This window comes from Pinus tabuliformis, chromosome 7 (assembly GCF_031772625.1).
Source record: "Pinus tabuliformis cultivar Carrire ecotype Pingquan chromosome 7, CPIR1, whole genome shotgun sequence".
NCBI classification, from domain to species: Eukaryota; Viridiplantae; Streptophyta; class Pinopsida; order Pinales; family Pinaceae; genus Pinus; species Pinus tabuliformis.
In genome coordinates, this window is record NC_142293.1 from 92,005,600 (window position 1) to 92,017,062 (window position 11,463).

The following is an 11,463-nucleotide window of genomic DNA, read 5'->3' on the forward strand; positions in this document are numbered from 1 at the left end:
GCATCTTCCAAAGGGCACATCCTTCACAATCAACATGAACATTTTTTAAAACAGGGAGACCATTGACCATACCTTGTTTTTGTAGCAGCACTAAATCAAGAAGATTGATGTGTCTGAATCTTTGGTGCCAAAGATTCTTTGTTGTCATTGTTGTTGAAGTCAAAGCCTGGTGTGGTACACTTGTGACATTCAACTTGTACAGGCCTCCAACTCGAATTCCACATGCAACCGATTTATTTTTATCCAACAAATCCTTAATGACACAATAGGTTTTTAAAAAATCTACCTTCAAGTTATGATATGCAATCATTGAAACAAAAATTAAATTGTTGAACTTAATTGAAAAAAAAAACTTTTTAATTCCTCGTACATACATCACATTCTGGATTTTCCTGATCTTGCCATCAGGAAAAACCACAGGATTGTCTCCATGTCCTTTCATCTAGTATGCTTTGTCATCACCAAGGTAGATATTATCGCAACCGTTGGTTTCTTTAAGACTTTCAAACAGTGCAAGTTACCCGTCATGTGAGTGGAAGCTCTTGAGTCCACAAACCAAGTTTCTACTTCATCATTCTTAGTAGAGAAACCTGAATCAAATACAAATAGTCTGAGGTTCTGATTTTGATCTTCACCAGCAAAGTGCCATGCATGCTTCTTATGTCTATGTCGAGTTTCATCAAGATTCTTCTTATGGCAATTCCTAGCAATGTGACCAACTTTACCACAATAAAAACACTTGGTTCCTGAATCATTTCTGGTTGAAGACATACCTTGAGGTGGCTTTCTCTGTGGTGTACCTCCGCATTTCTCTCCTGCGCTTGCTTTTCCTATGAAAGGCTTTTTCTTTGCCATTAATGCAAGATCTGAATTCTGGGGTTTCAGAGTCATCTGCCTCTCTTCCTCTTGCATCAGGATCCCTGTCAATTCTTCAAAATTGGTGGCTTTCTCCCTTGCATTCAGGCCTGCAATAAACATCTGATAGTCATTAGTCATACCATTCATGGTAACCGTGACAATATCAGTGTTCGACGTTGTCTCCCCTATATCGGCCAACTTATTTCTCAGCTCCTTGATCCAAGAGATGACTGCAACAACTGATTCATTCTCCTCCATTTTAATGGAGAGAATCTTTCTCTTTAGGAAAAATAAGTGATTTTCATTCTTTATCTCATACAAATCCTTAGGAGTTGTCCAAGTCTCATTTGCTGATTTACACTCTCTGATATGAAGGATAATGTAGTCTTTCACTGAAAATTTCAATAGCACTTTCACTTTGTTCTCCCTCTTCTCCCAATCTTGAATTTCTACAGCTATTTCACCTCCTGCTACGGTCGGCTTCAATTTGTCCCCATTTTCAATCACCCATGAACTTTGCCCCTCAATCAAAGTCTGCAATTTGAATTTCCAGTTTGAATAATTGGACCCATCGAGCTTGTTGCTCTCATTCAAGTACACCTCTGCCATATGATTATTCATCATGACACAGGTCGAATTATGGATCTAAGGGAGACAGAAAAGTTAACCACCAAAGTATGCTACTCGCTTCGGGCTTCAAATGACCAAGCGATCTTGGCTCTAAGCAATCTTGGCCTTAGAGCATTAACACTGCACCTCTAAAATAAATAGCACAGAGGAAAAAGAAACTGTCCATTACTTTCAAAAAGCACTCTCACATTGATTTAACCATTAAAGGACCACCTCTTAAGTCCTCACAACGGAGAATACCCAAGGTTTCATACACCAAGAAATTGCTCCAAATTCAACAGAACTTAAGCCAACATTTTAAGTACCGACTATGTGTAGTTTTTGTCCCAATCACGAGAGACAAAAAATTGTATGGACATTGCCAACAAGCATGGACTAAATAACAAGTATTTTATTGATAAGAAAAAAAACACTGGTGATCTAACAAGATTTATTTTGTTGTGCTTGGTGATTTCCAACAATCGAGCCTCAGCTTCCGCACAATTAAAGCGATCTTACAATAATTAGAGCAATATAAAATAATCTTAAAATGCAACCATACCGTTGATTTCGAAAAAACACCAAAACTTCAGCCACGGTGCCTCCTCTGATTCTTTGCGATTAGGCTTGTGACATCTTTTGACGAGGCACACTATCTTTGGCAAAGTCATACAACAAGCTTATTACAACATCCATGGCTTCCATTTTATCGCACCTGCATTATACTTTCTTTACGATATAGATCACAAGTTCTACTGCTCATCGTGCTTCCTTCAATCAACATCATGCCTCCACAGCCACGGATATATCTACCGATCTGCACTTCACAACATCCACACGGTGATTGAGCTACAATAGGCACCTCAACCTGCAGCCACGGCAGCTGCCTTTGCAGACACGATAACTCAACCTGGACCTCCTGTGTGAAGGCACCACACCTGTGCAAAACTCCCTCTACCCAACTTCCGCTCACTGCACCTCAATCTGCCTCTAGAGATATAATTCTCCATGTTAGGCAACCTACAACCACATTAACGATCTTCTCCAGCAACCACACCAATGATCTTCTCCCAACAGATGCACCAACTACCTGGGCTCGTATCTCCTACAATTGATCTTTGACGTAGCGATCCACCATAGGTCGACCTCGTGTGTGAACACCTTGCCTCCTGATATCGACACGGCCCCTCCTCCGATCAATGGGCCTTAGACTGCCACGCTGCTTCACAAACCAGATCTTCCAATCCATCGGACATCAACTCACCACAGCAGCAGCGCATAATCCAAAGGTCGGATCTGCGCTTCTTAGGCATGCTAAAAGTAATTCGTTAGAGTGAAGTTCGAACAACACGTAATCTAATCTAAGACCCATGTTGTACCTCAATCTAATTATAGTTGAACAATGCATGAAAAATAAACTGGATCTGTGTTGCTCCAGTTTCACCTCAAAAAAAAATCTTGAGTTTTTCCTCAGCACTCTGCCTCCTCGCCAGGCCTCCTTCGTACCAGCCACCAGGACCAAAGGCCAAAATTCTACCACTTAGGCACTCATAGAGCCACCAAAGCTCTCCAGCTCTGATACCATGTTAAATAATGGAAGAAACCAAATATATTATGAAACATAGCAGCTCTCAGGTGAGCAAGCTACACCTGGAGACTGCCTCACATAGAACTCTCTACATTGATCATTATTCATCAAGAATATATAAGTTTACATGAGAATAAAAGAGTTAGAACTAACACCTAGAAAGTAGGAACTAATTCGTAAACTAGGACACACGCACAAACATACTCTCTCCAATAATACAAATTCTCCATTAATTTCAACAGTTAGAGCTCTTACAAGAGCAATGGACAACATCAGTCAAAGATTTGACAATCTCAACCAAAGATAATTTTTTTTCGAAGAGAAGCAACTTAACAACAAGATCTCACAGCCCTCGAGATCTCAGCCAATGATATAAAAAGAATTGGAGAGGTGTGAAAATCATTATCTTCCAAGTCGTGCATTTATTTGTGAAAATCCTCCACATCTGCTAATTGGGCCAGTTCTAAAGAAAACTCATGTTCAATATCTCTAAGATTCTTCCTCATTTGGCCAAAAGCTGAACCTGAAATTAATGTCTCGATTTTGATTTCGACCAAATTAGTCCTTCAACAACTTGAATCGAATCTGAGTTCATGTCATGCTTGTCTAACATAATTTTCATTGTAGAAACCAAGGCTACCTCTCAGTGAATACGATGTCCTCTTACAACGAACAAAACTGAAATTAAAAATAGACATTGATGATAAGAGAGGGCTTCTACATAAACATAATAAGAATAGACTGGCTCATGGTGATAGCTCCAAAGACTTTTGTCATGCGAATCTGACTTTTTAAATTGAACTAAAATGGAATGCAATGTGACCCCAAAAATCTCGGTGTAAAAATAACACAATCTTATTTATTTATGTGGGTGCAAATTTATGAATAATATGGCAGATGTATCCCTTGATTCCCAGTAAAAATTTGTTAGAAGCACTCCAATTTTGGGTTAACAGAACAAGTTCCTTCATTCATCCTATGCCTTTCCATTCTTAATTATTGTGATGATTGCAACATAAACATTATGTATCGTTTTGAAACAATCATAACCATCACATGGGCCATATTTGTGCCAACACATGCCACATCTCGGGGTTGGAAATATTTGTGTCAACGTATTTGATAGATGTTGAGAAATGTGACATGGAGAACACGCAGGGATGTGTTTTTGGTGGCGAGAAGAATGGTTTGATTGTCATGCATTTTCAAAATCTTTGAATTTGCCAAAAATCAATTTACCAAAAATAGGCGATACTCAATCAAGGTGATAATTCATAATGGTCGAAGAAAAATGTGTCAAGTCATGGGTTTGGAGCAGGATGATAAGTTCCCTCTACATATAGGTCATTGGTTATGAAATTTGTATGCCTTGATTGTTGAATAATCAAAATAATGACATTTATATAGCAATAATATATAATGAACACATTCCATTAAGGATGTAGTGATCTACAAATGATGAAAGAAAGTTGTGATGAATAAATTGTCTCAAGACATGATCGAACCTTAAAGAATCAAGAATCTCAAAAACCACACAATGAGAATAGGAGGCGTTGACCACTACGTGTCAACGACCCATAACAATACACCCCCTTTTTCACAAAAGGGATAGTGATTGATAAATGTGTCCATGTCGTCTAGCTATCATCATCAGCCTGATCATCATGTTATAATGTAAACTCATTCTGCATGTATATGATGTAAATAATCTCAACAAATCTGTGTCATCTATGTAATTACCTAGGTAAACCTACTTTTATAGTGATGATCTACATTATGGGAGGCTTTTTGTCTCACCGATCCATTCTTGGATGGTCGATAGAGTTTTTCTTCAGTCTTACCTCAAAACCGGAATGTATTTTGTCACTGGGATCTTAGGCGAGTCATAGTGTTTTAGATCGAGTCTATGTAAAAGTGATTTGGGAATAATCCTAACTATTTGGTTAGGTTATTTTATTACAAATTGTTTGGTCTGTTGGATTATATTTGTGTCACAGAAATGGGTAGTCTGTGAGGGTCTATTACAAATGGATTTTCCCTTTTGAGATGTAAAAAACATGAAAATTGTGATGTAAAGTGTTTTGAGGGTTGGAAAAATAATTTATCCCCTCATAGGTTAATCAATTAAATTTTCTAGCCAAAAATTAATTAAAATCCTAAGCCAAAAAATTAATTAATTCTAGGTCCTAGTTAAACTTAAATTCTCCAAAGGAAAAATCCGTCGGTCCTTAAAAATTAAATTTTAAGAGGCCCAAGGTCTAAGGTAAATTAATTATTTTGATAAATTTTAAACCTTTGATCCCTGGGGGTTAAATCAAAGTCAAATTTTTAAGGAAATTAACTCAAAATTTTTATTTTTGAGTTAATTAAAACACATTTAATTGAAAAATTCAAATTTCCACAAGAATTAGAAAATTTCGACTGATGAGATTAAAATAAATTTTAATCCTCATCAACGGTCGAGATTGCTTTGACGAGGATCACTCGAACTAGCAGTTGGAAGATTTATCTTTAAATAGGAAGTCATTCGTCAGTCAATTCATCCAACCTTTGAGTCGTGCGCTAAGCAAAAAACTCTTATGTATTTTTTTTGGATAATAAAGAAAGACTTTGGGGTTAATTTCGTCAATGTTACTCTTCATGGAAACACTGTCAGATGTGTCATTTCATGCATAATTTTTTTTTAGCCATTGATGATAGCTTTTGAATAGTGATTTGAGTACATGTATCTTTCTCAATCGCTAGGGTTTAAGTGATAATTTAAATTTTGAATGTAATAGCAGGTATCTCTATTTATCTTAATTTTATTATCATTTTTTCGCTATATTTTTAATGGCTGGATCGAGTTTTGCACATAAATATTGATTTTTAGTTAATCGGGCATTCAGGGAAGTTTTCATTTGGACTAGCCAATTCCCGATCCGTGTTTTCTGAGGAGCTCAGCTTAATTTAATCTCAAGCTTATCATAAGATTTTTATTGGTGATGCATGAAGGGTTTTGAGCTAAGCACCTCCTTTAAAATTTAAAGATTTATTTTTTTATGTGTGAAATTGATGAATCTCGCTCTTGAGAGCCTTAGAATATCAAATTTGGGAGTGGAGTTGGACTCGCACTCCTCAAATCTGATAGATCTGCAATTCTTGTGCATAGATCTGTAAAACTTTTTGAGTCTCCTGACTTGGGTTTCTGGGGTTTTATTTATTTTTCGTATATTTGGGTTCTGGATGTTTTTGTTTCCAGGTACACGTTGCAAATCTGAAGGTGAAGTTTAATTTGAAGCCAGATCTAAGTCCTCGGGGGTAAGATCTAGCCTCAAAATCATTTTTACAAGGGTATTATCAAGATTTTTGCAGTCCAAGGGTTTTTAAATTTTTTAATTTTGAAATAATTTAATTTTTTAAGGGTTTCACTGGTAAATCTTAAGCAAAAGTATAACATCTTAATCTGGAAATTTTTCTTCGGTTCTTTAGCTACCTATCTTCTACCTGGGGTTTTCAATTTCTCTGCTGCAGAAAATTTTGATTTTTTTTTACAAGGCCCACAGCCTTTTGCTGCTGTCTGGAACCTGTTGTCCCTACCTTTGCTACCCACGTCTATTCCGTTGTTGCTTTGCATCCTTCATTACAGCTCCACGCGTCCAACAAACAAACCCTCGGCCCTCACTCCCTCTTCCTCCTCTGCGACTCTCTTTCTATGTGATTTCCTCACCCTAACCTGTCTGTAGCCCTTGCTCACATCTGCATATTTCCCGCTGCTCCGTTCCTCAAACTCTACCTACTACCCACATCCATTTCGAATAGCTCACGATCAACCCTCTCCACCAACAGATCCCATCACCTCTCCTCTCCATGGTTTCTCCTTTCCCATTGCCCCTGTGTCGTTTATGCTCCTTCATCCCCATCTCTTCTGTCCGCAACCATTCCCTATGATCTGCATTCTGTCGCTGCTCATCTACGTTCCTTTCTCCTCTGCTCTACCTGCAAACCCTGCAATTTCCCATCACCTCTCCCTTCCACGCAAACCTAGTTTTTTATCTCCTCAAAGCCGCAGTCGTTCCACCTCCCCTCGCTGCTCCAACCCTGCTCCTCGCTGTTCGACCTGCAAACATCTTCATCCGCCGTCGAGTTTCCAACCTGCACAACACATACAAAACACTTCAATTTTTTTTTATTTTCACTTATATGCACATGAGTTAGGTTAGTTTTTTTTTGTTAGATTAATTTTTATTGTTTATGTTAGCTTAGGGTTAGGCTTCATATAAAATCCATCTTTAGGTTAGAATCATTTTAAAATTTCGATTGGGTTCGTTGCTTTTTGATTTTTTTATGTTTATTTTTTTTATTTGATTTTGTTTTACATTTTTCAATTTTTAGTTTACTTATGATTTTGATTTTCATTCAAAAAATTTAAAAATCTAAAAATCTAAAAAAATAAAAATCTAAAATTTTCAGAACATTTAAAAAATCTAAAAAAAAAAAATTATGGTTACTAAGGAATTAAATTAAAAGAGGACTTCCGCTAATACATTAAAAATTTTAATGTGGCCCATGGCCCATTAAAATTTCGATTTAATAACCCTTTTAATTTACTTTTGTCATATTAAAAACTTACCACATTAGAAATTTACCTAACAGATAATTAAAATTCTAATCTAAAATTCTTTGGTGCCTTTTGTGTTAAGTGTAAGATTTTAAACTTTGTGGTAGTATTTCTCTATTGTCAAGTGTGATTAATCTTTTAAAAAGTATATTGGTGGTCGAAAAAAGTTAATTAATTCTAGATATGAGTCATTAATGAAAATCATTTTAAATCTGGAATCTCTTGCATGATAGAGTTTTGGGCGTTTACATTTAATCGTTCATGATTGTTACTAATTGTCAAATTTATAAATTGCTCTCGATAACTTATTTCTGTTCAGTCTATGGTTAATTGAATATAAAGGCACTAGTCTATAATTATTTTTTTCTTGTGGTTGTGTGTCTATCCATCTCAATTGATCAAGATTTGTTCTCCTTCGTCAAGTTGTCCATCTTTAAGTCTCCTAGAGCCTATGTTTTGCTATCTATTCTCATTCATTCACCTTAGGAAATACCCCCATTTACTTGTCTAGGAGAGAGTCTAAACGAAGTTAGTAAGGATTAGAGTGATAACTCTTACTCTGAGCATTGTCGTGGCGTCTAGACACTTTATGCAACAATAGGAGGAATTTCCAACCACTCAGGTGCGAATAAAAGGGAGAATTTGCCAAAATTTAAAGTGAGGGCTAATCATTTTGATAAAACACACAAGGGAGGTGTTGGCGGAGAACAAGATCTGGAAACAACTTTTTGTGGTAACAGAAAAGAAAGTGATGAAGAAGAAATAGTCCAACAATGTTTCTCTACTAGTCAATATCTTTTTATCAGGGAAAAAGCTAAGGATCACACAAAATTAGTGATTTCATTGCTTCCTATTTTGCTCTCCAACACACATTGGTTCAGACTTTCCTTGCCTCAACACATGCTTCATCTTTAAAACACAAGTCTTCCGTGGAAGAAAATCAAGGATATACCACAACGAACATCAAAATTATCCTGAGCAAAACTTTGAACATCAACAAAGAATCGATATAACAACAAAAAAGAAAAACTAGTTGAGCTGTGTTGCAAAGTCATAATGATACCTTTGCTTGAGATTACTTTGATACAAGGGAATCCACCTTAAATTATGTACATCTTATATATCAAGGAAGCATCAAGACCCATCCACCAACCTTAACTTGAGATAAATCCATCATTAAGACACATAGTTAAGGATGAACTATAAAAATTACGTGCAACTGCCGGGAAGAAATATTTTTATTTCTGGTATGGACTTATGGTTATAACAGCGTTCAAATTGCTCCCGAAAACAAAACAAAAAGAGCCCCTTTACCTGTTCATGGGGAATGTTCAGGTTCAAAAAAGCCTTCCATTTGATATTCAACTATTTGCACATGGTTTTAATTTATAGGATGTCGATTTGCTAAATAGCGTACAATATTTACGTATTCAAGAATACAGTTCGACATCTTTTTGGTGGAAGTCATAGTTCCACTCATGGTTCTACCTAGGTTGTGGTTTTGGCCCCTGTTTCACCATGCTTCCGCGGGCTTTTCTCCGTCTGCTGGTTGACTCATACCCAGAAAAACTGGATTGTGCGGATCGACTATAAACATGAAGTGCCTTTAGCCAATTCCAGCTAGGGCTGCGGGGAACGCAGTTGTTTTTGAAACTCCAGAAACAACAACACAAACACCACACCGTGTTGAAGTGAACATACAAAATACAACCTCAAAACCTGTGTCTCTACCACTCCAGAAAGACATCTGCAATAAATTTTTAAGAGTACAGAATGTAAGCATCACCGTTACAAAAGTTAAATATGTATGCAATTTCAAATAAATAATATTATCTATATTGTTTGAGAGAAAAATCAGCTTACAGTCTGAATCGACCATTGTCCGATAATCTGCAGCTCCAAATTAAGAACCAATGTCCCCCCGCCTTCGTTAGCGAAGAATATACATACATGCTTTCTTGTTAACAGCTTCTAAAGCGTCCTCTACTTTTGAAGTGTTTTGGATTAAGCAGTCACCCAATTTCTTAGCTATGCCACCAGTTTTTTTCAAGAAGACTCGCTTTATCTGCACAATCATGTGGTTGGGTATTACACATCAAAGATTAATACAAAGAAATCATATCCATAAACGGCTCGACATAATAGTCAGTCACTCTACCTTCGCTGACAATGCAAAAATGTCGATCCATCAATTTTCCACCCAAATATTTTCCCAGTCTTCCAACTGATGCTTTGTCGCCACTCAGTAATTTTAATTCTGGTTTGCCATTCTTTTCTATGCCTTCGAAAGCATTGAAAACACCCCGACGATATGTTTTGCGCGAGAATAGAACGCTGAATCCACAGTATATTTCTTTCGCGTGGTCATAATCAAATGGTTGCAGGGATCGGATAATGTGATTGGACAGATCATGTGGCTTTTCTTGAATAATGTCTACAGATCATGTGGCTTTTCTTGAATAATGTCTACGCGGTTAAAATAAGATAATTATTCCGGGCTGAGGAGTTAGAGAAAAATAGAGAATCAGTTAACTGAGTGATTGCATGATTGAGTGTTGAATTAGGTGAGTTAAGTGATAAACTATTTTTAGTGTGTGTGATTATATGTAGTTGTATGTCAAGATATTTTAGATAGATAGCTCGTCGAAAAAGTTTAAATACTCTTCACTGGTTCACTGTAATCATCATATTTTGTATGATGAATAAAAAAGCAGCAGCTCACATATTTTATGTGTGAATTGAGTTTTATCTCCTCTATTTTTCCAACAAATTAGTATCAGAGCCAGAAAAAAAGAATTAGAAATTGTGCAACCGCAACTTGCAAAGTTCTCAAGTAAAAAATCGATAAGCCGTAGCTTCTTGATTTTTTTTACCACCGGAAGAGGAGAGTAGCTTTCAAAAATAAAAGCCGTCGCGCTGCAGTGATTGACAAATAAAAGCCGAAAATACAAAAAAATCTGAGGCCCCATATGATGATAGTCACTGTCGCGGCGCCGCTAAGAAGTGTGTGACAAATCTCAGCAAGTACGAAGCCATACATTTTTTGAAAGTCGCGAGGGTCGTATCCGCTTGCTTAATCCAAAGAGTCGCGCAGGTTTTTTATTTTGAAGGTTTTTATTGAAAAGCTTTTGTTTTAATACATTGAGTGGGAAGGAGCCCTCGTTAAAATTAAAGTTTGTGTTTGTATTTTGTTTTTTTTTTGTTATATATATATATATATTTGTTTTTAAATCACTTTTATATATATATAAAATAATATCAAGAGTTTTTTCAAAAGGGTTTTTAAAAAGATGTTTTTAAGTTTTTTTAAATAAAAAATTTAGGGATTTTATTGAAAGGGTATTTTTTTAAAAATAGTTTTACAAAAGAGAAATTTAAGGTTTTTTAAAAAAGAGGAATTATTAGAGAAAGATGGCTTTCTCAAATTTCTAGCCCCAGTTCTTACTGTTTATAGGGAAATATTATGATGTGTGGCCATTAAGATGGCACCCACGTTGCAAGGATATGATGTTTGGGATTATGTCAAGTTTGGGTTTTCAGAACCTAAGAACGAAGAAGAAGAACAAGCTCTCAGTAATACAGAGAGGGAACAATGGAAGAAAGACAAGAAGAAGAATGCACATGCGTTGCAGCTTATTCAGCAGGGAGTGGACCTAGCAGTGTTCCAGAAGATTATGACCACGTCTTCAGCAAAAGTAGCATGGGATACTTTGGCGACAAACTATAAAGGTATGGCCAAAGTCAATATTGTTAAGTTGTAGAATACTAGGAGAGATTTTGAAAGTCTGCAGATGAAAGAGACAAAGGA

At 36.4% G+C, this 11,463-nt stretch overlaps 1 protein-coding gene across 1 annotated transcript; it reads right to left on the bottom strand.

The window, feature by feature from the left end:
- Positions 1-438: 438 nt before the first annotated feature.
- LOC149245423 (uncharacterized) lies at positions 439-1,467 on the bottom strand. The gene has a single exon (XM_089438325.1). The coding sequence runs from the start codon at positions 1,465-1,467 to the stop codon at positions 439-441; it is 1,029 nt and encodes a 342-aa protein (XP_089294451.1).
- Positions 1,468-11,463: the final 9,996 nt, after the last annotated feature.